The sequence below is a fragment of the Notamacropus eugenii genome, chromosome 5 (genome assembly GCF_028372415.1).
Source record: "Notamacropus eugenii isolate mMacEug1 chromosome 5, mMacEug1.pri_v2, whole genome shotgun sequence".
Taxonomy (NCBI): domain Eukaryota; kingdom Metazoa; phylum Chordata; class Mammalia; order Diprotodontia; family Macropodidae; genus Notamacropus; species Notamacropus eugenii.
In genome coordinates this window covers 104863404-104891087 of record NC_092876.1, presented here as the reverse complement: position 1 = coordinate 104891087, position 27684 = coordinate 104863404, and the positions used below count along the sequence as shown (strand labels likewise).

General features: G+C 39.3%; 1 protein-coding gene across 1 annotated transcript; it reads right to left on the bottom strand.

Annotated features, from left to right (window-relative positions):
- Positions 1–27684, bottom strand: C5H13orf42 (chromosome 5 C13orf42 homolog). Its single transcript, XM_072610492.1, has 4 exons — positions 26426–27684; positions 7437–7584; positions 5302–5542; positions 1–4208 (listed from the first exon to the last, which is right to left on the bottom strand). The coding sequence occupies exons 1-4, from the start codon at positions 26840–26842 to the stop codon at positions 4034–4036; spliced, it is 981 nt and encodes a 326-aa protein (XP_072466593.1). The 5' UTR covers positions 26843–27684; the 3' UTR covers positions 1–4033.

Sequence of the window (27684 nt, the reverse complement as noted above, 5' to 3'; positions counted from 1 at the left end):
CGCTATTATTATCCCCATTTGACAGATGAGGAAACTGAGGCAGCCAGAGGTTAAATGACTTGCCGGGGTCATACAGCTAGTAAGCTGAAGCTGGATTTGAATTCTGTTTTTTGTGACTCCTGTTCCAGTGTTCTATCCATAAGTCACCTGGTTGCCTCCCAAACAGTAGGTAAGAATCACTTGAGGCTATGAGACCAGCAGGGATGGTTATGTCACAGAGCAGAGATATGATAACCAGAAGAGATGAGATGTATAGTGGAGAGCTGTGCAACAGAATTACTAAAGGATATTGACAGGTGGAAACGTGAGCTATTCTGGACATACATGTACCCTAGCCACGTATGTACCCCCTACTTGTTTGCCTCAGCTACACCATGTTGTCTGCTTATATGCCCTCCCCCACTGGTGGTATGACAATCTGTGGGAGAACATACTCCACGTGTGAGTGAGGTTATCTTTTCCTTTCACTTTATTTGGCAGGCTATTGGATTAAATGTCTTTTGTTATGAATTGCTGTGACATCCAGTTGGCTCATAAAAATACACACATAACTGGGGGCCTGGGAGCTATGGTTCTTCAGCAGTTGCTGACTTACATGTACTGCTACACGGGAGGGGGCTCCAGACACTACAAATAAATCCTCATGTTAGATCAATTTAGAATGAGATGTTGCCTGTTTGGTGAGTTTATGTGGGCACTAAATTCCCCTAAGAAGGATAATTAAATAATAAGGTTGAGAAAAGTAAAGTCATCTCAGTCCCGAAATATATTAATTTGAGGATGTAGGTTAGGCTGTCATAATGCTGTCCACAATATGGTTAATGTGAATCTGGTCTCAGAATAGAGCTCCTGGGACTGGTTTATGTATCTGGAGTCAAGTTCAGGGTTGCCAGGCTCTCTCTCAGGCTATCTTTGAACAGCCCCCAGTGCATAGGAGTCCAATAAGGGTCCAGCTACAGGTCCTTTGAACTAGAAGCCCCTGAGAACCACCAGTGCATTTGAGAGCAGTGGAGAGACTTAAGTGGCAGAAACTGGGGTGGAAAGGAGGTTTGGGGCTAAAGAAAATTCTAGGAATGTATCTCTTCTCCATTCAACTTTTGCCCAAGGAAAGGCTTCCTTTAGGATTGCTTTTGGTAACATTCCAAAGATGACCAGCTTTGAATTTAAGAGCTCAGATAAATGCAGGAATCAATGCAGAAACATGCCCCACACATCCTGACAGAGAGCTCATAGACTCAAGGTGAAGAACGAGATGTTCACTTTTTGACATGCCCAATACAGTCATTTGTTTTGTGTGACTACACATATTTGTTACAAGGATTTTTATTTTTTTTTCAGGGGATGGCAGGAGTTGGGCAGATGAGAGGAAGAAACAATTAATTCTTGTTAATTTTTTAAAAGGCTTAAAAAAAAAACACTCGTCCTGCAATTTGGGACAAAATGGAGAAACTAAGATACCCAACTAATCAGTCAAGTAACTGGTGGATTATGGGAATTGCTGCGGGGAGATAGAGGGGTAGGGGAGAGAAGGAGTTAAACCAGCTATCTGTAATTCCCCCACGTAGGACTACCCCCTGACAAAAATATCAGCTGCAGTTGAAATTCAGCACCTAAAATTTGTCATTGGTCCCATCCCCTCAAAATCAAGACACAAAGATCATCTCAGGGCATCAGTCTTCCATTTCTGAATCATGGGATTTTCATTCAGGATTCTCTGTATACATTCTTACAGCAGGCAAATGTACAAAACTTTTGAAGAAAGGGGAAAAACAAAATTTCATTTCTCGTGAAGAATAGATGAAAAAAAGACAGCCAGGAGCCCACACAACTCTCCTTCCTACTCTTTGTTGTTTTTTGCTTTATTTATAAAAGCAAAATATATACAATGCATCTTCTCCATATGAAGTCCCAGTCAGTTTAGGCTAGATTGTGGGTGGAATATCTTTCGAATTATAGGATTTTTTTTTTTTTTTTTAGTAAAAAGGGAGCAGGATCTAGTGTCAGAGGACCTTTGTTCAAATCCTCAGCCCTACTATTTTTTTCTCTGTGTAACCTGGGGGCAAGTCACTTCATCTCCTACAGGGTTCAGTTTCCTAATCCGTAAAATGAGGGGGTTGGAATGAATGAACCCTAAGGAACCTTCCTGCCTTAATAATAGTATGTTGGGGTTCCTGTTGTTTTGGCAGGGACTTTGGTAGGGACCCACAGAGATGTCTTAGTTCCCATTTTAAGATAATAGTAGCATTTATTAGCATATTAAGGTTTGCAAAGCACTTTACATATTTTATCTCATGTGATCCTCACAACAACCCTGTGAGGTAGGTGCTATTATTATCCCCATTTGCAGATGAGGAAATTGAGGCAAACAGAGGTTAAGTGACTTGCCCAGGGTCATACAGCTAATCTGTATCCTTATAAGGCAGGATTTGAATTCAAGTTTTCCTGATTCCAGGTCAATGTTATATCTACCATGCCAGTTTATGTGCTATGAATGACATTACTGACTAATGCTTCCAAGTCCTCCAAAACTGTATTTATCAGAGGGAAATAAAATGTCTGGTTTCTTTAGGAATGTGTTAGTAAAAGCAACTATGTGTTAACATAAGCAGTAAAAAAAACAAACCAACAAAAACCCATCTTCAAAATTGGCACTCAAAAAAAAATTCAGACAAGATTAAAAACAGTTCCAGAAATTTTCTCCTTGCAAATGGGAACTGTATAAAAAAGTCAAAGCAGGTAGTAAAACCAAAATGTAGGTTTGTGCTTAAAAGAGAGAAAGGTGTTTAGGATCATACATTCAAATTCACAAAAATGAAAACTTAAAAAAAACAAAACAAAACAAAAAAACCTTGCCTAAGTCAGGGCCCTGTGAGAGTCCTGAGGAATCTACTTCTATGGTTAGAACACCCTAAGGAGCACTTGGCCCCAGGAAGATCAAAAGGAGGCCTTCTGCCCTGGCCCTGGTCCCAGTGAAGAAACAAAGAAAGAAGGAGAGTGGTCACAGCGTATCCCCTAGTCCTCTCTAAGGTAAAGGCAATTAAAAGGTTAAATTCCTTCACTTTCCTGTGGCTGATGGGAGTCTTTAGTCAGATACATGCATCTTCCATGGATTTATTGAGTTGGAAGAGATTGGGAAAAAGAGAATTAATTTCTCTTCCCACTGCTTCTTCTCTCCCAAGTATCGGTAAAATGGACCAGGAAGAGGTGGAGGGTAGACAGCAGGTGTATAATAATGAAAAGAAAACTCTCCTATACAAAATAGAAATATAGTTATTCTAATCTTGAAGCAATTTGCCCATACTTCTCTCTGGGAGGGTCAGTGTTCCCTTGAACTCTAGCTAGAATGAAGGAGGATTTGTGGAAGGTCAGTTTATGGGGCACAATGATATCCTACAGAAAGAAGGAGAACCCTCAGGGCACATGGTAAGGGTCTTTCTGGAAGGAGACCGTGAGAAGGGAGGATCTTAGCAAACTTGCTTGGAGGACCAGAATTCAAACCTTTTCACTAGATCATGGGAAGGTTTCTTTCTCTGCACTTTGTCCTAACCCAAGGCACTGTCGTTAATATCCACTTGGACACACGATGTGACTTAAATCATTAGAAAGAACAAGAGAAGAATGATCGAGTCTAGCAAACAATGAATGAAAAGAGTGACTCTTGAAGACTGTGACTAGACAGGTCTCTGGTCTAAGAAGCAGCCCAAACTGCCCCCAGGGAAACCAGGAGCTTAAAGGTGGTCTTCCACAAAAGCCATGCCTTCATTATACAATCCATCAAAAACCTCAGCAGGTCTATTTGGCAACAAGAGGGCACAAAGCTTTGGGAAGAAAGGACAGGCTGCTCCGTGTGTGACTCCATCCCAGGCCATTTTCTTTTGTGGTGGTAGTTATTTTTTAAAAGAAGCATAAGTATTTTATTCTTAAACTGTACCAAACACACTGTGCTGAGTTGGGTATCAAAGTGCTTCTCCCCAGAACACAGATGAGAGACCAGACCAACAAAGAGGCAAGGGACCTAGCGTAAAAACTTTTCTCAGTACATAGTCTGTTGCCAAGGACTCTCTGAAAGGAACCACTGTCGAGAGGGGACCTCTGTCTCGCAGCTGTCTTCTCTGGATGCTGCCATTGACTCCAAAGAGAAGAAGTCTGTTTCCCACTCAGGTTCTTCATATGTCAGGCTGAAGAGAATCTGCTTGGAGGTCCCAAGGCTGGAAGGAAGAAGGCACAGAGAAGGCAGTTAAGCCTGATCTGGGGCTGCCTTCCAGCACGACAGATCCCAAGAAACCTTTGTCTTTCATTATTTCCTGGCAATTCGGTGATCATTTGTCAAATGGTGTACTTTTCCACTGATGATACTTTGTTGGCATGGAGGAGGGGAAGTTATAGCCATGGGGGAAGCAGAGACTTACTTAGAGCAATCTTGCTGGTCCTCAAGGTGAAGTTGTTCCTTTAAAAGGAAGGAGGAGCAGTGTAGATAGACACTGCTGCTTACAGAGACAGCATGCTCTCCAATGGAAAGATGACTTAAAATGGAAATGCTTTCCAATGGAAAGATTGCTGGACTCAAGAGTCAAAAACATAGATAAAATTTCAGCTCAGTCTGTGTTTCTGTGACAAGTAATTTAACTTCCCTGAGTCTTAGTTTCACCATTTGTAAAATAGGATAATACTTGCCCAGAATAGTTAAAGAGCTAGCCTTGGAGGCAGGAAGACCTGGGCTCAAGTCTTGTCATTGACAAATGCTAGTTGGGTGGCCATGAGGGTGGTATTTAACTTCTCAGTGCCGGAAGAAGCTCACTGAGACTACAGATAGGGATAGAATCTGTGGTTTTACTCATGTAGGAAACTTCTGATTGAGAGGATTTATATTCTATAAAAAAATTATTGATATGAATCAGTGGAAATCACTAGTCTAGAATTAAAAACCAAACTCCCATTCCTCACCTCTCAAGCTTATTGTGAAGAAAATCTTCTGGAAAACTATAAAAACAACAGGAACATAAACTATTTTTAGTCATTATCTTATGGCAACTAGGTGGCAAGGTAGATAGAGCTCTGGACCTGGAGTCAGGAAGACCTGAGTTCAATTCTAGCCTCAGAAACTTCCTACCTGTGTGACCCTGGGCAAGTCACTTAAGCCTGCTTGCCTCAGTTTCCTCATCTGTAAAATGAAGAAGGAAATGACAAATGACTGGAGAAGGAAATGACAAACCGCTCCAGAATCTTTGCCAAGAAAACCCCAAACGGGGTCACAAAGAGCTAGAGAGGACTGAATAACAAGTCATTTTCTTAAGTACTTACTCTTTTACACTGGCTTTGGGTTTAAATTTTAGGGTATTGAAAGCACCCTCCACTGCCTTGGGCAAGTAAATGGGATGCCTCTCCAGCCTCCTCTGAGTGCCGATGGTTCTCCTCTCAATGTTCTTCCGAAGATGACTTTCCACTATCCTAATGGTGTGAGATGTGATGTCTTCTGAGTGCCTTCGAGGGGCACGAAGGATCCAGTTGGAGTGCAAACTGTGTTCCTGGGAGCTGGTGGCCACTGGAAGAAAGGAGGGATTGTCTACAAGATGACTGTGACCAGGCAAAGGTGAATCATAATGCAGAAACAAAAAAATACAGACAGTAAAGAAAGGAGCTGAAAAGTTTAAGATATTTCCTGTTTGGGGATAAAAATGGATACCATTTATTGGTTACAAGGGAGTCCTTCTATAAGAGAAAGGGAGAGAGTAGGTGGGAAGGTGACAAAGGGGTCAATAAAGGAAAAATGGTGTCAATTAAATATCTAAAAACACATAGAACACACACATTTAGAAGGGGACAAAAACAGGGTGATTTTATTGCTGTTCAGTTACATCCAATTCTTTGATTCCATGAGCACACTAATACTGCCCATGGGATTTTCTCGGCAAAGATATTGGAGGAGTTTGACCATCTCCTTCTCCAGTGGATTAAGGCAAACAGGGTTAAGTGACTTGCTCAGGGCCACACAGCTAGTAAGTGTCTGAATTCAGATTTGAACTCAGGTCATCCTGACTCCAGAGTTCTATCTTCTCCAGATCTCAGCGTTAGGAAATCTTGAGGAAGGGCACTGTTTAGGAACATTTTACAGAATCCAGTGATGATCAAAATATCCTCCACATTGCCATGAAGGCCAGACCAACAAGAAAAACACAAGCAAAGGGGTTTAATCCACTTTGGGCATTGGATATACATCACAAGAATTGTGGAATAATCACCCCAAATGCTATCATATCCCTAAATTGGTCTAGATTGAATAAAGACAGGAAAGAAAACACCATTTAATTAGAGCACTGCTAAAAAATCATATTTCAAAGTTGTAAAAGGTAAATAGTAATTTTAAAGTGAGCTCAATTTACCCACCCACTTCTTTCAGGAAAAGGCTAATAATATACCCTTCCGAGAGAGGAAAGATTCCCTCAGTCTTTTTGGAGACTGGGTGGTAGGGAGAGAAGAATGGGACAGTAATCCTTTTTAAATCCAAGAGCACCAGAGAGTGTCCTGAACTTTGTCTATGGAAGGATTATGTTTTTATTGGCAGCAGCAGATAGTGTTGGACCTGGAGGAAGGAAGACGTGAGTTCAAATATGACCTTAGACACTTGATATCTATATACCTTGGGCAAGTCACTTAACTTCCATTTGCCTTGGTTTCCTCAACTGTAAAAATCCTCCCAGGATTGTAGTGAAGATCAAATGAGATATTTGTAAAGTGCTTATCATGGTGCCTGGCATATAGTAGGTGTTTAATAAATGCTTATTTCCTTCCTCCTTTCTGTGTATACTATAGGTTGATGGCTTAAGAACTGTTAAAAGTCATTTAAACAATCTCATTTTAAAAATGAGGAAACTGAGGTCCAGAGAAGCTATGACTTGGCCAAGGTTATACAGGCAGTAAATTGCAGAGTTGGGATTTGAGGTGAGGTTCTCAAATCTCAAATCTTCAAATCCATGGTCCTTTTCCACTGTAATAGGCTACTTCCCATTCAAGTGGATGACTGATATTAGGCTGTGGAAATGCAGGCAACAGTCATTTAATAAATAAGCATTTATTAAGCACTGATTGTGTACCAGGAACTGTGCTAAAGATATAGAGAGCAATACAGCAGCAGCCCAAAAAACATCCTTTAAAACAGGGTCTGGTTTATTTCTTCTTTTGTATTCATAGCACTCATACCATGAGCATGGTAGGTGCTTGATAAATGTTGACTTGAATTGCGTTGAAAGAAGAAAGATACAGAAGAGCTAGAATCGCAATTGAGAGACTTGACATGGGTGGGACTAGACAGGAAGCACTGTTGGGGTCCCAGAGGGAAGATGGGACCATGGCCTGAACTACACTCCATTTCACTACTCACTCCATGTCCTTTGCTACCCAAAGGACATGTCCTTTTTCAATGTGTTTGGTGCATTTACCATCAACGTCGACGTCTTCATTTGGGGACTCTGCCACAGGAGCTCGAGGACATTTCTCTGTCTCCAACTCAGCGATGATGGAATCAAAGAAAGCCATGGCTTCCATCACATCTGCATTGAATCGTGGGGCTTTCTTTGGGGCTATTTTCTGTAATGCAACAGTAAGAGATGAAAAGGCCCTGATTCACTATCATCCAAGAAATAAAGGAACAAACGTTTGCTGAATTGATTCAATACCCGGCTGAACAATAACAGTCTCAAACTGAAATAATAGTGAGCCTTCTATTTGCAAATTAATTGAATTTAAAGATTGTGTTTCAATAAACATTTGCTGAAGTAAAGGCAGGTGTCACAGAGCCACAATTCTACCAACTAAAGAACACCTATATGTCAAGAAAAGCATCAGAAAGATACCCCAGAGCCTAGAACTAATAATAATAGCTATTTATATACAGGCACACCTTGTCTTATCACTCTTTGGTTTACTGGGCTTTACGTATATATTGTTTTTTTTTTATTTTTAGAAATTGAAGGTTTGTGGCAACCCTGCATCAAACAAGAAAGTACTCGCATTGTGTCTCTGTGTCGCATTTTGGTAATTCTTACAAAATTTCAAACTTTTTCATTATAATTATATCCGTTACAGTGATCTGTGATCAGTGATCATCGATGTTGCTTGTGATTGTTTTGGGGCATTATGAACTGCATCCATATGATCGATAAATTTGTGGGTTCTGTTGGGTGTCTGCTCCACCAACTTGCCATTCCAGCCTCTTTCCTTCTTCTCATGTCTCCCTATTTCCTGAGACACAACAATATTGAAATTAGACCAGTTAACAACCCTACAATGGTTTCTAAGTGTTCAAGTGACAGGCAAGTGATGTGGCAAATCTCATTGCTGTCTTATTTTAAGAAATTGCCACAGTTGCCCCAACCTTCAGCAACCACAGCAGCCATCAGCATCAAGGCTAGACCCTCTGTGAGCAAAAGATTATAACACAGATGACGGTTAGCATTTTTTATCAATAAAGCATTTTTATTAAGATATGTACATTTTTAGATATAATGCTATTACATTATTAATAGACTACAAAATAGTGTAAATATAACTTTTATGTGCACTGGAAAACCAAAAAATTCACGTGACTCACTTTATTGTGGTGTTCTAGACCGAACCCACAATATCTCTGAGCTCTGCTTGTAGGACAAAGATTTGTGATATGTTTCATTTAAATGATCACAGTTGAGTTTTCACTGATCTTTCTCTGTCAATAATTTACTAGGCCTGTCTAATAAACAACCTTAGTTGCCCTGGGACAGTTGGCATATTCGCTCCCCAACAAAGTGACAGCTTATGCATTTAAATATGCATTTCTTTAAGGTATATACTGTTTTAGGCAGTCCTTGATATATGACCTCCTAGGCTACAGCCTGTAAACTTCTCTTGGGCCATTTCCTCTTCAGATAACTATGAACGAGGATGTTGAAAGTTTTCCTTGGTGTATTAAATGACCTCTCAGCCTCCTTGCACCTATTAGATTTCTGTGCAGGTTACCATTGTCACTGATGGAAGGAAAGGAATCACTTTGCAAAAAAAGTAACTAGGACAAAGGGCATTACAAAGTTAAAATATTGAAGTCTTATGATATAGCAGCTAGATTTAGTCAAAGGTCTAAGTTGGTCAACTCTCTGAGCCTCAACTTCTACATCTATGAAACAGGTATAATTCTTGTACTATCTCTCTAATATGTTGTTGGAAAGATCAAGTAAAATAATATAGGAAAAGCGCTTTGTAGGTGATGACATTTCAACATATTTCAGTTGATCTGTGACTTCACTGGTGTGAACAAGCCCTTCATTAGTGAGGATTGGAAACCCTCCATTCCTTTGCAGAGGTGGGGCAGCTAGGTAGCACAGTAGATAGAGTGCTAGGACTGGAGTCTGGAAGACGCATCTTCCTGAGTTCAAATCTGTCCTTAGACACTGACTAGCTGTGTGACCCTGGGCAAGTCACTTAACCCTGTTTACCTTAGTGTCCTCATCTGTGAAATGAGCTGGAAAAAGAAATGGCAAACCATTCTGGTATCCTTGCCAAGAAAACTCCAAATGGGGTCATGAAGAGTCAAACCCAACTGAAGAATTACTGAGCAGCAAGATAGGGTTATATACGAAATGGAATGCTGGACTTGGAGTCAAGAAGAACTGAATACAAATCTTGTGACATTTGCTAATTGTTTGGTCACCAACAAGTCATTTAGCCTCAATAAGTCTCAGTTTTCTCATCTGTAAAATGGGAATAATAATACTGCCTACCTTTGGGACTTGTGAAGCTCAAATGACATCATATGCACAAATACTATATACAAATTTATGCGGATTTTAAATGTTGTATAAACTTAGTTATTACGGACACCATGAGCTGCCATGTCTGAAAAAGTCATTATCTCATAGGCAGCCTCTTAGCCACCAGCCTCTGCAGATTCAATTAAGCTTATCCTCAGACATTGATTCTGACAAATAGTCTATAAATTTGAGCTCTTAATATTGAATGGGTCGGGGTAACAAAAGAAAGAAAAAGAGAGATGGTTTTTAATGGCTTTTCAGGAAAGGAGTATACAAATTAGAATACTACCATGGGGGAGTAAAATAATTTTAGTTGCTAACGGTAAAAGTCACCAGTTTCACCAGCTCCTTCCAATCCTTTTTACCCTCGCTCTAGAATTGTTTTCTTTGGTAACCGGAGACATTAGAAGCATTGAAAAGAATCTCCTTACCCCAGCTCCCTCCCAGTTTCATTAAGCAGAGTCCCTGAGATGACTAGAATAGAATCAGCCTAGTGACCCAGAACTACAGTAGGATTTAAAATGAATATTTAGCCACAACGGGAGGGGGAAAGGAGATTGAAAAACAAACTTAAACATCTTTTTAGATTAGTTTCTCTAGCCAGCTGGCTGGATACAGTTGGCTAGGACCTGAAATCACAAAAGAGCTAAATAGCCTTTGTTGCTATGCAATACAAAAACTAATAGACCTCTCCCTTAATGGGGCAAAAGTTCAAGCAGCAGTTGGCCATAGAAAACATTAGAGACATCCAGCAAAGAAAAGTGTGGAAGAAAGAATGGGAAAGCAGAGGACTTTAATTAAGCAAAGACTATTTGAAGTCACTGATGGCTTTCCAGTAAGGGAAGCAGAAACCTCTGAAGTGTGAGCTGCCCTGGTCACATTTCCCTGGTACATGGTTTTTCTCCCACTTATTGTGTAATCACCAATGGGACAGTCTACCCGATATAGTAAGGGGAAAGAGGAATCTTCCTTGTAACATCCTACTATGCTGCTTAATAAAATGTCTTTTGGTTTAAGGTAAGGTGTCCTCTGGTTTGCTAATGAAAGAAATGTATCAGTGGGGGCTCATGAGCTATAGTTTTGAGTGGTTATTTATCACCTCCCACAAAGGGCCTTGAACCTGGGGCAGCCTTCAGGGGACACCAGATGCTTCACCTGTAAGAGTTCACATATATTGCTTTAGAGTTGGCAAAGAACTTATCTCACATCCACCCTGTGAGTTAGGTGGTGTCATCTTTATTGTACTAGGAGTTCAATGACCTGGTCAACGTTGCTCAACTAGTAGTGGTAGATCTAAGATTCCAATGAGGTCTTCTCATTCTGAATCTAGAATTTTTCCATTATGCCTCATAACCTCTTAATGTCATGGGAGTTCTGTAGCACATATCTAATAGATAAGCTACAATCAAAGACAGAAATAATGGTAATAATAATAATAGCAGCTGACATATATATGCTGCTTCCTCTGTGCCAGGCACCATGCTAAGCTCTTTACAATTATTATCTCGTTTGATTCTCACAATTACCCTGGGAGGTAACTGCTATTATTATCCTTATGAGAAAACTGAGGCACACAAAGACTAAATGACTTGCCCAAGGTCACACAGCTAGTTTTGAACTCAGGTCTTCCTGAATCCAAGACCCAGCTCTCAATTCACTGTTCTCCCTAGCCACCTAAATAAGTAAATAAATGAATGAGTGAATAGATAGATAAATAGACATAGATAAGAGAATCAGCATTGGGGAGACTAAATCATGAGATTGAGGACATAATATAAATAGTTAAATCTAAAAATTAAACAGAGAAAAATGGGAAATTGACTAGAAATGTTTATGAATTCAGGTTGACATGAGCAATTATAGATTAATTTTTTTAAATTTCACCAGGAAATGCTATAGTCTTAAAGCTGAACAAGAGTAAATATTATAGCTTGGCATGATAGGAAATGTGATATTTCTGTGTGTGTGCATGTGGATGTATGTAAACACATATCTAGGTATAAATAGGTGATAAGGACTGGCTTTATGATTTCCTTGGTATAGAAAACTCCCAGTAAGGAAACTTTCTACCAATACATGTTGGCATCTTCTCTGAAATTTCTAGTCTTAAGGAGTTGAGTAGAACAGCATTGTCAAAATCAAATAGAACAGGTCCATATTGACTTAGAAAATCACAAATTAGCATCATCTATGTTTTGATGTTTTTTTATTTTTTTAAATTATATTTTCTAATTGCATTTTAATCTGGTTTATGTTTTACTGGGGAGTTTTGGCCTCATGGAAACCCTCAACCCCTGTGTTTGATACCTCTAGCCTAGAGGTCTGAGAGGTTAAGTCCACGACCATAAAATCAGTATGTGTCAAAGGCCAGATGTGAACCCAGTGAGGTGGCTCTGTAAATAGAGTGCTGTGGCTGGAGTCAAGATGACCAGAGTTCAAATCTGATCTTATTAGCTGTGTAACCCTGGATAAGTCACTTAACGTCTGTTTGTCTCAGTTTCCTCCTCTGTGAAATGAGCTGGAGAAGGAAATAGCAAACCATTCCAGTATCTTTGCCAAGAAAGCCCCATGGACAAGTATGGTCCATAGATTCATGAAGAGTTGGATCTGATTGAACCACAACAAATTCCTAGCTCCAAGGTTGACTCTTTATGGGCTCTGACATGCCGTCCTTCAAACATAAACCCAAATACATGAAATTTATATTTCTATGGAACTATTTTAAATAGGTTGACTCTTTTTTCTTTTATATTTATTGAGTGTGCTCCTGGCTTTGGACCATGGCAAATCCCTTCTCTTTCTCATAAGAAAGTAAAGAAAACATCAGCAAAGCATCATTGCAGGCACCTCAAACTCTTTAGGTAAATTGAAACTTGCTTTAAAAGTCAACCCACAATTCCACACAAAAGGAGTAATTTGGACAGATTCCCTTTTCAACCAAATCATTTCCTAAGCTTGTTTCATTGAATCATGAAACAGGAATAACAGTCTTTGGAGACATTTTTATTGGAAAAGGGAAAGAGGGAGTGAAGCCATTTAAATACTCCAAGTTTTAAAAGCCAACAGTGGCTTTAAGCAGTAAGCCCATTCAGATCCACTAGTTTTCATTTGCTGTATCTGGTATCCAATTATAACTGTGTTTCTGAACTTATATCACAGATTATAGAATTTGAGAGCTGAAGGGGACCTCAAGATGAGGCCTTTAAAAAAGAAGTGACTTGGCCAAGGCCATATATCTAATAAGAGACAGAGTGAAGAACAGGCCTTAAGCAAGATGTGCTGGAGCCAGCACAAACCCTCCAGTGAGAGCAGGTAGTTAAATTTTCATTGTGAACATTTACACTTCAGAAATCAGCAAAAACTACAAATAAGAGCTTGATTTGTTATTGGTTTATTGCCTAGAGTAGACTTGAAAAAGAGAAAGAAAAAAGTGTGAATAATGTAGATTAAACTTTAAAATGTGTCATGCATATATTTCCCCCCCCAGAGAGCCAATTGTTAAACATTTGCCAGCACCGCTTGAACCCAAATCACCTGACTTTCTGTCTCTGTTCATCCCTTATTTTTGCTCCAAGCATTTCTTTGTACTTTAAAAAAAAATTACTTTAATTGCATTGAAATGTTATATCTGCAGTTAAGAAATAGAAAAGTCTGTGTACGATAAAGCAGACAAAGGAAAACACAACCTGAACTATTTAGGCTGACCTCCCAGGGAAAAGAAGTATAAGTTTATAATTTCTTCCAGTGCTGGGAAGTCTCTGATAAAGGACAATTCTTAACATGTTTTGTTTAAAAAAGATATCCCAGGCAAGGCCGAGAGATCTCACAAAGGATATTGTGCTGAATCTAGAATCAGGAAAACCTGAGTTCAAATCTTGTTTCAGACACTTATTGGCTGTGTGACCTTGGACAATCATTTAAACACTGTCTCATCAATAAAATGAGGATAACAATAACACCCTCCCCCCATTTCCCAGGTTTGCCGTTACAATTAAATGAGATAATATATGGAAATGCATTCTGCATACCTTAAAGTCCTACGTAAATGTTATTATTAATTTTGCCTCCAGAGTATTCCAATTAGCATCATAGGATCATAATTAGAGGCAGCAGGTGTCTTAGAAGCAGGAAGATTAGGGATGCTAAACCTGCCTCAGACCTTTGCCATCTAGATAAGCTGCTTCACTTCTTTTAGTTTCTTTATCTGTACTATGGAGATAATATTAGCACCTCCCTCCCTCAGAGGGTGGGGCAGCTAGGTGGGGCAGCAGATTGAGTTTCAAATCCTGTCTCAGACACTTTACAAGCTGTGTGATCCTGGGTTTAAACCTGTTTGCCTCAGTTTCCTCATCTGTAAATGAGCTGGAAAAGAAAATGGCAAACCACTCCAGTATCTTTGCCAAGAAAACCCCAAATGGGGCCATAAGATTTGGACACAAGTGAAAAACGACTGAACAACAAACCCTCAGGAGGTTATTATAAAGAACTTATAAAGCATTTGGCCAACCTTAAAGCGCTATAGAAATCATAGTATTTATTACTGTAGATGGAGAGTTAGAAGAGACTTCAAAAAGGATCTAATCCAACCCCTCATTTTATAGATGGGGAAAGTGAGGCCCAAGGAATTTTAATGACTCACCCAGGGTCACACAAATGAGTCTGGTTTGGAACCCAGGTCTCCTGATCGCAGAGCCAGAGTTTCACAGAATCCCTGCCTCCTTCATCCAGGTAGTTTGCCAATTAACCCTTCACTTGACCTAGTCTAATGATTTTTAAATGACTAGAAAGCTGACATTGGAACTAGACTCAAAAAGGTCTGAACAAATTGTGTTATTTCAATAAGAACTGTCGTTTGGACGCTAAAGGAAAACTAGTATTGATCTCTTCCCTTTCTCAGATTTAACAAGAGAAACCAATAGGAGAAAGAGGATGGCCTTGTTGACTTCACTCTGTTGGGCAGAAGCCAACTTTAGGTAACGTGGCTACTGTTGTTTCTCTGGATCCTTGTGAATCTCTTATAAGTCATCTGGAACTGTCCCTGGGGAGATACCTTTGCATTTAAACTTTTAACTAAATAAATCGGGCCATTGTCCTATCTCCACATCTCAGTAGGAGCTTACAACTGATGTTGCCAGCATCCTTTGCACTCTCAAAAGTTTCCCAGCCTGGCCTCAAAGCTGCAGGCCAGCCTATTACCCCAAACATGGGAACATTTTACTGGCTTCCAAACCTCATTGATTTTAAACGTATCGACTTCAGAAGAAGCTTCAGGCTTCTCCTTCCCTCTCACTGTGTATACCTGGTACTGTTCCAGCCACACCTGGAAGCTTAGGCAAGTAAACTTATGAGCTAACCTAGAACAGACTTCACTTCTGGGTCTACTTCAGAAGCCTCTGGTGGGCTGTTCATCCCGTTATCATTATAAAACTTATTTCTGTTGGAAGAGCATTTGAATCCAGATTGTGACTGAAAAGTGAAAAATGGGCAATCATATATCACTGACTGATCTGTGCACTGAGGGACCAAGACTCCATTATTCAGAGATCAGTCTTTCCCACAGAAAGATCTCCTCTCATAAGCAGTCATCTTTCCTACCCTCCTTGACCAGACACATTGAGTCCCACCAATTTATTAGTCATTGAAAGTATGGCACTTGCGGCAGGATCTCTCCCTCCATCCCCCCAGTACTAGAGGCATTTGGGTGGCATTGTGGATACAGTGGGATGTGGATTCAAGAAGGTTTGAGTTGGAATTCTGCTTTAGAGACTTACTAGATGTGTGACCCTGTTCAAGTCACTTTACCTTCTCAAAGCCTCAGTTTCCCTATCTCCAAAGTGAGAATAATTATATCTGTCATGTTAATTTCTCAAATGAGATAGTGCATGCAAAACTGAAAAGGCTGTATAAATGCTGGTTGATAGTATGACAACAAGGCAACTGCAGTGCAGAAAGACCACAGAATTTGGGAATCAGAGGACTTACTGTTTACTAGCTTTGGGACTATGAACAAAACTACTTCCCTCTCTGGAACTCACTTTCCTAATTTGTAAAATAAGGGCATTGCATTAGATGCTCTCGAAGGATCCTTCAGACTATAAATCCTACAATTATAACAGCTTTATGGTTTTAAAAAGTACTTCCCATACATAATCTTGGGGCAGCTTAGTGGCCCAATGGATAGAGTGCCAACCTTGGAATCAGGAAGACGTAAGTTCAAATCTGACCTCAGACACTAGCTGTGTGGCCCTGGATAAGTCACTTAACCCTGTTTGCCTCAGTTTTCCCATTTGTAAAATGAACTGGAGAAGGACATGGCAAACTGCTGTAGTACCCTTGCCAAGAAAATCCCAAATGGGGTCACAAAGAGTCAGACATAACTGAAAAACTACCAAACAACAACAAAAATGCATGTGTGTGTGTATATATATATATATATATATATATATATATATATATATACACATACATACATATATATGTATGTATACACATATATGTATGCACACATGTATATGTGTATGTGTATATATGTATGTATATGTGTGTATGGGTATGTACATATATATATATTTATATATGGAGAGAAAGAGAGAGTCATCTAAGCTTCAAAATAATCCTGTCAGGGAGGTAGCATGGACATATTCCCATTTTGCAGAGTTGAAATGTCTTGCCTAAGGTCATACGATTGTTATTCATTGGAGATGGAATTTGAATTCAGGTCTTCTGGATCCTTCTATTTCTCTTTCCTGACTGTCCCTAAGCTTACTTCAGTGTGGGTCATTCTTCCTCCCGAGCTACTCTTCTACGTGTCCTAATTAACTTCTTTTCAGTTTGTGTCTGGCAACTTCTCCAGGCTTCCCCAGGGATTTGAACTCTGTTCCTATCTCCCATGGCATCCTCAATGTTTTTTTTCCTCTCCCTTTCCCAATCTGTTTTTATCTGAAATAACTCGCATTTACATAGTACTCCTAAGCACTTTCCCCACAAAAACCCTGTGAGTTCGTTTATTATAATTATCCTCATCTTACCGATGAAGAAACTGAAGCTCAAAGGACCTAAGTGACTTCCCAGTGGTCACATAGCTAGTGAGTGCCAGAGATGAGATTCGAACCTGGTTCTCTGCCTCCCAAGTCTAATGTTCTTTCAGCCACATCTGCCAGCTTTTCAGGCTTTCAATTCATTATCCAGTTCAGTGATGAAATATCAAACCAGGGCATTATGTTATTATGCCACATGCCCTTCCTTCTTCAAAACAGTAACTCTAGGTGGTGGCTTTTAAGCTTTCTAAAGCTCACCTAGCTGACTGGATTCAAAGCTGAACCCTTCCAGTCATGACCCTAACCACCCAAATAGATTTTCCTTGATTATACTTCTTTTGTAACAAGGAAAGGTTTCATACGTAGGAGTGGAGAATGGGGGGTAGAAGGAGATAATAAAGGAGTTGTGATTGTGATACATATATGAGAATGCTGTCAAGAATATATAAATGATACATTTTAAAAAAACACAGGAGATCAGAGAGGATTTTGGGGGAGATGGATCACATATAGGCAGAGAGAGCAATGTTGGAAGTTCCATGTAACATTTAATATATGTTGTGGATTTGTGTTTTCTTGTATAATTGCTATTTCTAGACTTCTTTGTGTATGGAAATGCTCATATTTGTTGGTGAATTTCTAATTTGTAATAAAAACTATTTAAACGAAAAAAAAAACTGAGCCGTTACATAGAGACAGTTCATTTACGTCCAAAGTTGGTTGGCCTCAAAGAATGGAATGGTCTCTTCCTTGTGATACGTCCTAGATTGGGGACTGTTAAGCTTTTTCACCCCACACCCAACCCCTCTCCCAGCCCCCTCATGTATACCTCTATGCCCATTGATCTTCGGATTCCTCCTAACTTAGGTCAGACCCCCATCAAAGGAAAGTGTAGCACGATCTATCTACATACTGCCAAGAAAAGTGGAGAGAAAGGAATACTTTTGGTCTGTTTTCTTATTGGGATAAAGGAGAACGATTGTAGGGGAAGGAGACAATGCAATGAAGTGAAGACGAAAGATGAAGAGTCCCTGAGAGATGGGAACCAAGAATAGGGGGTCATGGATTTAGGACTGAAGGACCTCAGACATAGATGCTTGTTGACTTGTCCTAATGCAATATCTATAATATGGGGTGTCCCAAAGGTCTTACTGCAATTTTACTGACTTTAAACTATTAGTTTTAAGTTAACACTTAATAAAGCTAAAAAGTAGGTTTAGCTATTCATTTACTTTAGTGCAGTTTTGGTCTTTGGGTTCAATGTTTGCAAATACAAAAATGCACTGTGGTGCAGTGGATAGAGCACTAGGCCTGGAGTCAGGAAGATCTGTGCGACCCTGGGCAAGTTACGTAACCCCAAATGCGTTGGGACAAAAAAAGGAAAGAGGATGTGGGTGAGTAGGCCCTCGGTCGAGACAAAACCTGAAGATCTCTAGTTCAACGCTCTTGTTTTATAGATAAAGAAACTAAAGCTTAAATATTTTTTTAATGGGCGGGAGACTTTCCCATGGTCACACAGTTAGCAAGTATCAGAGATGGAATTTAAACCCATTTACACTTTATGTCTATCCACTTGGCTACTATCTCTTAGTGTTTACGACATATTTAATGAAGGCAGTTAGGTTGTACAGTGGACAGAGTGGGCCTGGAGTCAAGGAGAATTGAGTTCAAATTCAGCCTCAGATACTGATACTCAGATAGCTGTGTGACCTTGAGCAAGTTGCTTAACCACTATCTGCCTCAGTTTCTTCTATTGTAAAATGGGGATAAAAATAGTACCTACCTCCCACCATCAATGTGAGGATCGTAAATGAGATAGTATTTTGTAAATTTATAATATATGATATAAATATTTTAAACATTATAAATAAACACTTTACAAAGTGCTTAGCATAGTACCTGGAACACAGTAGGTGCTATATAAATGCTAAGTATTATTATTAATATAATGAAGGCCTGGAAGGATGCTTCATGCACATATAGTGTTTCTATCAGCCATCGGAAGCTTTACAGCCCTGAAAAATGTGGTCCCCTGAGAATTTCCCTGTGACCCCATAGTTAAAAGGTTATTCTGTTCTGTACCACATAGTTCCTAGATCTTGATACCTTCTACGAGGAATCCAAGTCCACAGGATGTGTGTGCGCGCGCGCGTGTGTGTGTGTGTGTGTGTGTGTGTGTGTGTGTGTGTGTGTGTGTGAGTGTTTGGCATTTTCTGTAAGGTGGAATAAAGATTGTCCTGTACTTGATGAATACATATGTTTTTTTAACTTTGAATTTTTGTACGAGATCTGGGTAATTTTTATATCTGTATCTCTGGGAATCTAGTCACAAGTTATATCCGATCCATGTTAGGCACAAAGAGGTATAATTTGAGGGGTTATCCTCTAAGATTGAACATATAAGCCCATAGTTTTAGCATTCCAGTAAACAGGTTATATATAAAGAAACTGAGACACAGAAAGGGAAGAAGACTTGCCCAATATTAAACAGCTAGTAAAAACCAGGAGATTGAACCATATAAACCTTGAGCTTAGCATTCTGGTCCACGGAATTACATACAAAGAAACCGAGGCATAGGAAGTGCCTCGCCTAAGATCAGATGAGTGGTAAGGGCTATGATGAAAAACTGAGGTCTTCCAATGCCTCCCTCAGGACTCCTTTCACTGTATAACAGTATCTCTTTTATACAGAGGTTGTCAAGGTATTTCAGTAACTAAACTCCTTTAGATGGATGAGGTCCAAGGCAGGCTTCAGATATATTGAATTTACCTTTAGAACCAATACTGATATGGGGAGTTTCCAGTGTCCATCCAAGACATTGCTTCTCAATCAGTCTTGCCTTTTCTCTTGGGCACTTTCTCCTCTTATCTGGACTGCTGCCACGGGTTTATCTCTTCACTAAACCCAGAAGCCCACATTCCATCCTCGTTAGTGTCACACCAAGCAAAAGGACAGTATTCCATGACGCAATGGCTCTTTGGTGCAACCCTACAGGCAGCTCTAAATAGAAAGGGCCATATCACATTACGGGCCCTTGTCCAACCTGCTGTTCACACTCAGCTTTCAGTGGTTTTCACAATTGTCCCTTTCAAACTTTCAAACCCCTCAGCAGGTCTGCCTTTCAAATCACTTTCTTTCACACATATAATAGCATGCAGCTTTCCAAACCAAAGCCCACTGGGTTTCCTACTCAGATTTCTAACCTCTCTAGGATCTTTTGGATCCTCTTCCTGAGACTATTCTTTGCAGCTCAACCTCCCTGGTTTCACCCACTCTTAGAACTCTGGGCTCTTCCCTTCTCCAAGGAAGTGGGAGGTTAGAAAACCATAGTCAGGCCTCCAGAGCTGCCCCCCAGGGGCCATTTGATGCACCTCCAGGATCGGAGATGTAGAGCTACAAGAGACCATAGAGGCAATCCAGTGCAACCAACTGATTCATTTTATAGATGAGGCCCAGAGGGAGAATGTCCTACTCATATACTGCTAATAAGTGGCAGAGACTGAATTTAACTCTGGCTTCTAATTCTAGTCTTGAGTTTTCCTGTTCCCACACACTGTATTGCACTGAGTGCTGGAAAAAGGTTCATTGTGGGTCTGTGTGTTCTGTCCTTCTGTGACTCCTTAAATTCTACCTCCTTACTTACCTGGTAAGACTATCTATCTATCTATCTATCTATCTATCTATCTATCTATCTATCTATCTATCTATCTATCATCTATCTTTCTGTCTGTCTATCTGCCTGTCTGTCTAGGTAGATATATATGTATGTGCATATATATATATATATATATATATGTGTGTGTGTGTGTGTACATATATTCTCTGTGTATGTACATATATGTGTATATATGTACCCATGCTATTTCTTTTCTTTTTTTTGCAGTTGGTGTTAAGTGACTTGCCCAGGGTCATATAGTTAGTGTCAAGTGTCTGACGCCAGATTTGAACTCAAATCCTCCTGACTCCAGGGGTGGTCCTCTATCCATGGCACCACCCAGCTGCCCCTCATGCTCTTTATTTTCATGTTTTTCACATCATTTACAAATTGTCTTTCATAGAAAATCACTGAGTCAAGTTAGAATTATGTATATGTATGTATATATACGTACATATATACATATATGTGTATATATCTACTATCCACATATATACGATTTAGTATATTATATGTGGTATATATATATATGTGTGTGTGTATATATATATATATACATGTACCATATATGGTATATAAGGGGCAACTAGTTGGTACAGTGGATAAAGTGCTGGGCCTGGTGTCTGGAAGACTCATCTTCCCGAGTTCAAATCCAGCCTTGGACACTTACTAGCTATGTGATCCTGGGCAAGTCACTTAACCCTGTTTGCCTCAGTTTCTTCATTTGTAAAATGAGCTGGAGAAGGAAATGGTAAACAAGTCTAGTATTCTTTACAAGAACATCCCAGATGAGGTCACTAAGAGTCAGAGACAACTGAAATGACTGAACAGAAAGAAGTGGTATAGACTATCTATAGCTGTGTATTGTAAAATATGGAAAGTATATATATAAACTATGAGTGTATAACACATAGATATATACCTATATGTGATATAGTAGACTATGTGGCATACGCATATATACTACAAATTATATGTGTGCACAGTGTATGGATATATATATATATATAGTCAATTATATGGTATTTACACCTTCAGTATGTATGCAATATATACACTATAAATGTATATATGTATGTTTACTAAATTTTGGGGAAACAAAAATTAGTAGGCTTAGTACAGGAGATATTGCAATCTATATGACTGGAAGAAAAATTCACAATGATAAAATCAAGAATTTGTTAAATATTGAAGTATATATAGGGTTTTCCAAAAGTCTTAGTGGAATTTAAACCTTTAATAGCTTAAGCCTTCACTAAGGCTTTTGGGACACTGTATATACATATATTTCCCATCGGAGTGATGAGTACTGAATGATCTGGTTGGGAATTCATTGAAATTTTTAATTATTTTCCAGGCATCAAATCAGCAAATGTCAGATATTATAAATTTAAACATAAGGACTGTGAGGAGTCAGAGTAGAGAATTAATCAAAATTTGGTAGAAATAGTCAGGGAAAATTCTGGAAAAGATGAGTTTTGAAAGAAGCCATGAATTGGTGGAGAGAAGGCTGCTTGTCACATACCTCCCAGGGCACAGGAAAGAGAAAAAAAACAAAACACCTCCTTTCATCCCCTCACCAATTCAACCAGATTTTTTTCCTAGAGAAAAGGGGGTGATGTCAACCACCAATAGTATAATTTAGCTCCCCAAAAGCAAAAATAAAGAGAAGGAAGTGGGACAATAGTGCAACTGTTGGAGGTAAATGCTGATGATTCTGTGGTTTTCCATGGCTAAGTTGAGTGGCCTCCCTACAAACCCCACAGTGTCCATCTCTATGATTTGCATAGAGTAGACTTGGAGAAAAAAATTGATCCTTGACTAACTCAATCACATGAGAGAAAGGCAAAGAATGGGATCATGCTGGCTGACCAATTCTGGTTTCAAGAGTCTGCAGCAAAACATTCATGGCAGTAAGTACTTCCTGTGATAGTAAAGAAATAGTAATGAAGTGGGTACCCACGGATTGTGGGAATGGCTAAAAACATTGTGATACATGAATGAATTGGAACCAGAAGGTTGACAAATTGTACCAGAAGGAATGACAAATACGAGAAATTCCAAGACATATGGGAAGACCTGTATGAAATGATGCAGGGTGAAGTTAACAGAATCCAAGAAACTATATTCCCAATGACAATAATGTAAAGAAAAAGAGAAATAAAATGAAGATGAATTCTACGTAATTATGATGATCCATCTTGTTCCCAGAGATGAGAAAGACCATCTCTCTCTTTCCTTGAAGAAGAGTATGGAATATTGTATAGATGTCAGCCGAATTGCTGTGGTAATTAGTTTTCCTTAGTTTATTTTTCTTTGGCTTGGTGGTGGTGCTTGGTGAGAGGAATGTTTAGAAATTACCATATTATAAGAGCAAAAAGCATCAGTGCTTTAATCCATCAATAGGCTGAATGAAACCTTTTCATTCCTCATTTCTCATACACAACATAACAACAACTCAGGGCAGATGGCCACTTGGTCTATATCATTTAAAGTGCCAGATCTAAAGAAAGCTGTAAAAGAAATATAATTTCTCTCAGGTTCCCACTTAGCTCCTTTTTCCTATGTAGCTCCTTTATGGTAATCCCTGATCCCATTTTTTCAAGGGATCAATGACCTCATGACCTTCAGATATCTTAATAATGTCCCCCTCTAGACAAGCACAGCTAAGTGGAACAGTGGATAGAGCACTGGGCATGCAGTCAGAAAGTCCTAAGCTGAAATTCAGCCTTAGACACTAGCTATGTGACCCTAGGTAAGTCACTGTAGCTGTTTACCTCAGTATACTCAACTGTAAAATGGAGATAATAACAGTGCCTATCTCCCAGGGTTGTTGTGAGGGTCAAATGATGTATTTGCAAAGCTCTTAGCCAAGTACCTGGTAAATAGTTGATGCCTAATAAATACTAATTTCTTTCCTTCCTCCCTCCTTCTCTTCCTTCCTTCCTTTCTTCCTTCCTTCCTTCCTTCTTTCCTTCCATCTTGTTTTAGAACTGTCCTAATTCATTCCCTGAATTGTAACCTATTGATCCTGAGCCATTCTCTTAGGGACCCTAAAAGATTGATAAATTAATTGGAGCTATGCTTTTAGAAGTTCATTAATGAATTATTACTTCCAGATGATACCATTTTTACAGGTGACACACTAAAAACAGCTCTTTTGTAAACTTTGAAGCTCCTTCTCCATCTCTGGCATCTATACATCCTCAAAGGTCATCATTGCCTATACCTCTAAAGCATTCTCCCCTCATCTTCATTATTCAGAACTCTTGTCTTCCTTCTGGACTCAGCTTGAATCTTTAGATAATCTTTTATTATACTTATATGAGTACAGTCACATACCCTCACAAGACTATAACCTTTTTGAGTGCAAGAAACATTTCATTTTTTTTCTTTTTAATCTTTATTGCCTAGTCCAGTGCTTGGCACACAGTAAATACTAATAAATATTTGTTGAATTGAATTAAATTGAACCCTTACAAGCCCCTTATCCTCAGCCAGGTGCAGAAAAGTAAAACAACAGTATTTGATATGACATGGACTGAATTGTTCATAAAGTAGCTTTCATCCATTTGGTTACAAATTACCAGCCTCTTTACAAAATATGCAGGTCCCTATTTTTGCTAACTACTACGTTATCATTCTCCCTGCAATACTGAGGGATACCAGTGTCACATGTTTCTTCAGGAGAACCATTAGCATATTCTTGCATCCTCTACAGTGTGCTTATCATGTACCTCTTTGTATTACAATTATTTGTATATGTTGACTGTAAGCTCTGCATGGGAAAGCATTGCATCTTAATTTAGCTGTTTATCTCATCCAGTGTTCTAAACATAGTTCACTCTTAATAAATACTTTAGTTAAATTATTGTTGAATCTGAGACAGGCAGGTGAACTCCTTCTCAGAACCTGTGATCCTGATTTTCCCGTTCTTGAGCCCTTTCTAAACTGCTTTTATACTCAGCGCCTCAGACTGACTATTTCTCCATTGAACCCCAGTGAGCAGAGGTTGCCAATGAATCTTGAAAATAACATGGAGGATGGACACTCCCCATATGACTCTCAGGGAGAAGCTTTTTCAGTGATAGAATAATGCACTCAAACTGAATTAATCTCGATTCAATATTTATTGGCCCCCTACTGTTTGCAAAGATCTAAGCTTGGCATGATGTATGACACAGTGATGAGTGGGATAGGGTCCCCACACCAAAGATCTTACAATTTAGAAAAGAAAATGAGACAAGTAGCTTCTTCTAAGCAGTTAACATAATTCAATTCAAAAACATTTATCAAACACCCATTACTATATACAAGACATTGTGTTACATGCTGGGGACACAAAAATTAAAAAAAATAGCATATTTTCTGACTTCAAGGTGCTTATAATCTAAAAAAAGGACTTCATGAAGAAGACTGTCTTCTCTGCAGTCTTTGGCCCCTAACAACTGCTTCTCAACAGATGACTGACATGGAGGGAAGTGAGATAATTTCTGAAGGATTCCCAAAGTTTTTATATAATCTTTACTCCATTCCCCAGATGTTCCTATACCCATACCATGGCCCCTAACTCCTAATATACCTGTTTCCCTTCAGAGGGATACAGGGCTGAGAGAAAAAGGAAGAGGAAGGGGATTCACTCTCAACAATATATTGATATTTATCATTATCATTGCTGATGATACCAATCAATTCTTTCTGGAAGGGAGATCATTGGATCATAGCTTAAGAGTCATAATAGGCCTCAGAGTCCATATGGTCCAACTTCCCACTTTACAGAGGAGGAAACTGAGGTCAATGAAATTGGGTAAATTTTCCAAGGTCACCAAGTTAGCATCAGAGGTATGATTTAAACCTAGGTCCTCTTACTCCAGAGTGGATTCTTTCCATTGTAGCATACTACATCTAGAATGGTATAGCAAGTATGGCACCCCACAAGGATACTGTAAGTCATTCTTCCTCTTATTATACAAGTGCCAAGGGACCTACTGGCCTATTTTCAGAGTATTCAAATCATTCTTTGAGTCGCTCATCTTTGGAGCTAAATACAGACAGTTTAAATTAGTCAGACTGACCCACGACACCTGAGATTTGGCTGTCAGTCAATCAGTCATTCAACATTCATTAAGTGTGCACTGTGTGCGCACAACACTATAGAAAGTTATAGACAAAGTAGAAAATAGAAGATCTGCCCCAGAGTGGTTTGTTGCCTAATCACTGAGGTAAAGAGAAATGAAAATGCAGAACACACAATATCAGAGATTCAAACCCACGAACATGATCAGTTTCAGCACTACAATGCTGAACATATGAGTGATGGAAGAGTTGATGCAATAGAAGTCATGTGATCTAGCATCTTCATAAAATAGGGATAATAACACCTACTCTACCTACCGGGCCTTTTGTAAGGGCAAAGTAAAACAAGGTTTATAAAGGCCATCTTTAAAAGTACAGAATATTGGATAAATTCAAGGCATTCCAACAATTACAGGTATCTCCTGAATTTGAGTTCCCTCCTCTCTATATACTGACTTGGATTCTGTGTGAGAAATTGACTATCTCTGGATCCATGAGAATGCCCTCAAAACACCTGGATTAAAGAGGAGGCCTGAAGTTAACTCTCTGGCTTGGATTATATCATATGAATTAGGATCCATGGAAATATCTGACTTTATCTGAATTTTTTCTTTTCATCTAAATGTCAGATATTGTGTAGATGCAGTTATCTGTCTCTATTTCCCCAGTAATAAAAAATAAAGATGAGTCTAGCCCTCATTCCTCATGCTGGGGAAAAGGAAAGGGAGTGTTCTGAGGAATAACTGACAAGTATTCAGAAATTAAGTAAGTAAATAAACTGATCACTGAAAGAGAGAAAATGGACAATGCTCAGAGAAAATTATGCCAGGCAATTGGAAAGAATCTTATCTATCTACCATGATATAATTGCGCCTACCTTATGTTCCTTAAGAGGTAATGGGCCAAAAGGTTTTTTTCCTCCTTTGGAAGATTTGGAAGAAGCTGAAGAAATTCCATGGGTGCGACTGATCTTCAATTCATTGAGGCTGTTGAGATATTTTTTTCTCAAGGCTAACAGGTCCTGTAAATACTGTAAGCAGTCCTGAGTCCGGGAGTAGGTCCATGCTTGATCCTCCTCATTCTGCTGGTAGTACATGCTGGTGTCGATGCTGGTGGTGCTTTTGTATTTTTTTAAGGACTCACTGAATTTCTCCCCATTGCCTCCTACAACATACACAGAGCTACTGCGGATCAGCCTTACAGTTGGGCTGGTTCCATCATAGTAAGGCCTTTCATCAGTCAGGGACTTTCTCTGGGTATTGGACTGAAAGATGGAATGAATCTTTCTAAACATGGTGTGCTGCTTCCCTCTCTTGGTGATTCCTAGACGTCTCCCCTTCAGCCACTTGATCTAAACTGGGGCAAGGTGGTCTGTTTCCATAACCCTTGCCTTTTACCAGAAGGTGGGCAGCCTCATGAGTCTCAGCATATGAAAACTCTGTCAGGTAGCTGGCTAGAGCATGTGTCAGACAGGAAACATTTCTATTTAATAACTAACAGCATAAAAAATCTGAAAGTATACAGTAGTGCCCAATAAGTGTCAAAGAAGACCTAAACATTTTTTGAGGCTTCAAAGAGGTATTAGTGTAAATATCTTCCAGTTATCTTCCATCAAAAGGGGCCCCAGTCAGATAATTGAAGCCAGAGACTTCATTTTCGCTCCACTGTTCCCTTTCATTTCAGTCACTGTAATACATTGAGTACGTTGCCTGGATCAATTTTATTTCATCTTTACAGAGCTGCATGTTCTGTGCTGACCATGGTACTGAAGAAGTAATTCTTGGGTCCAAAATAAAATCCAGTTGCATAGGGATTAAAAACAGCACTAAGATAGATCATAAGGTGTACCTGTTCAGTGTATAAGCCATTCCACTAAGCTTGGATTGTGAGAGTTGGCATATGCAGCTCTTAGCTGCTTTTGATAAGTCCCCCACTCCAAGCAAGCACTGGGCTGTCTTTAGAAGGGACTTGATCATGTGCTATGGTAACCAAGAGATGGTAGCTGTTATCTGATACTACCCTATTGTTAAGGATTAGGTGGATTCAGATATCTAGATCTGCTTTCTTCACAAAAGTTTCAGTCAGTCAGAGAGGTGGCAAAAAGTATTGTACAGAAGTATTACTTTGCATGATGAC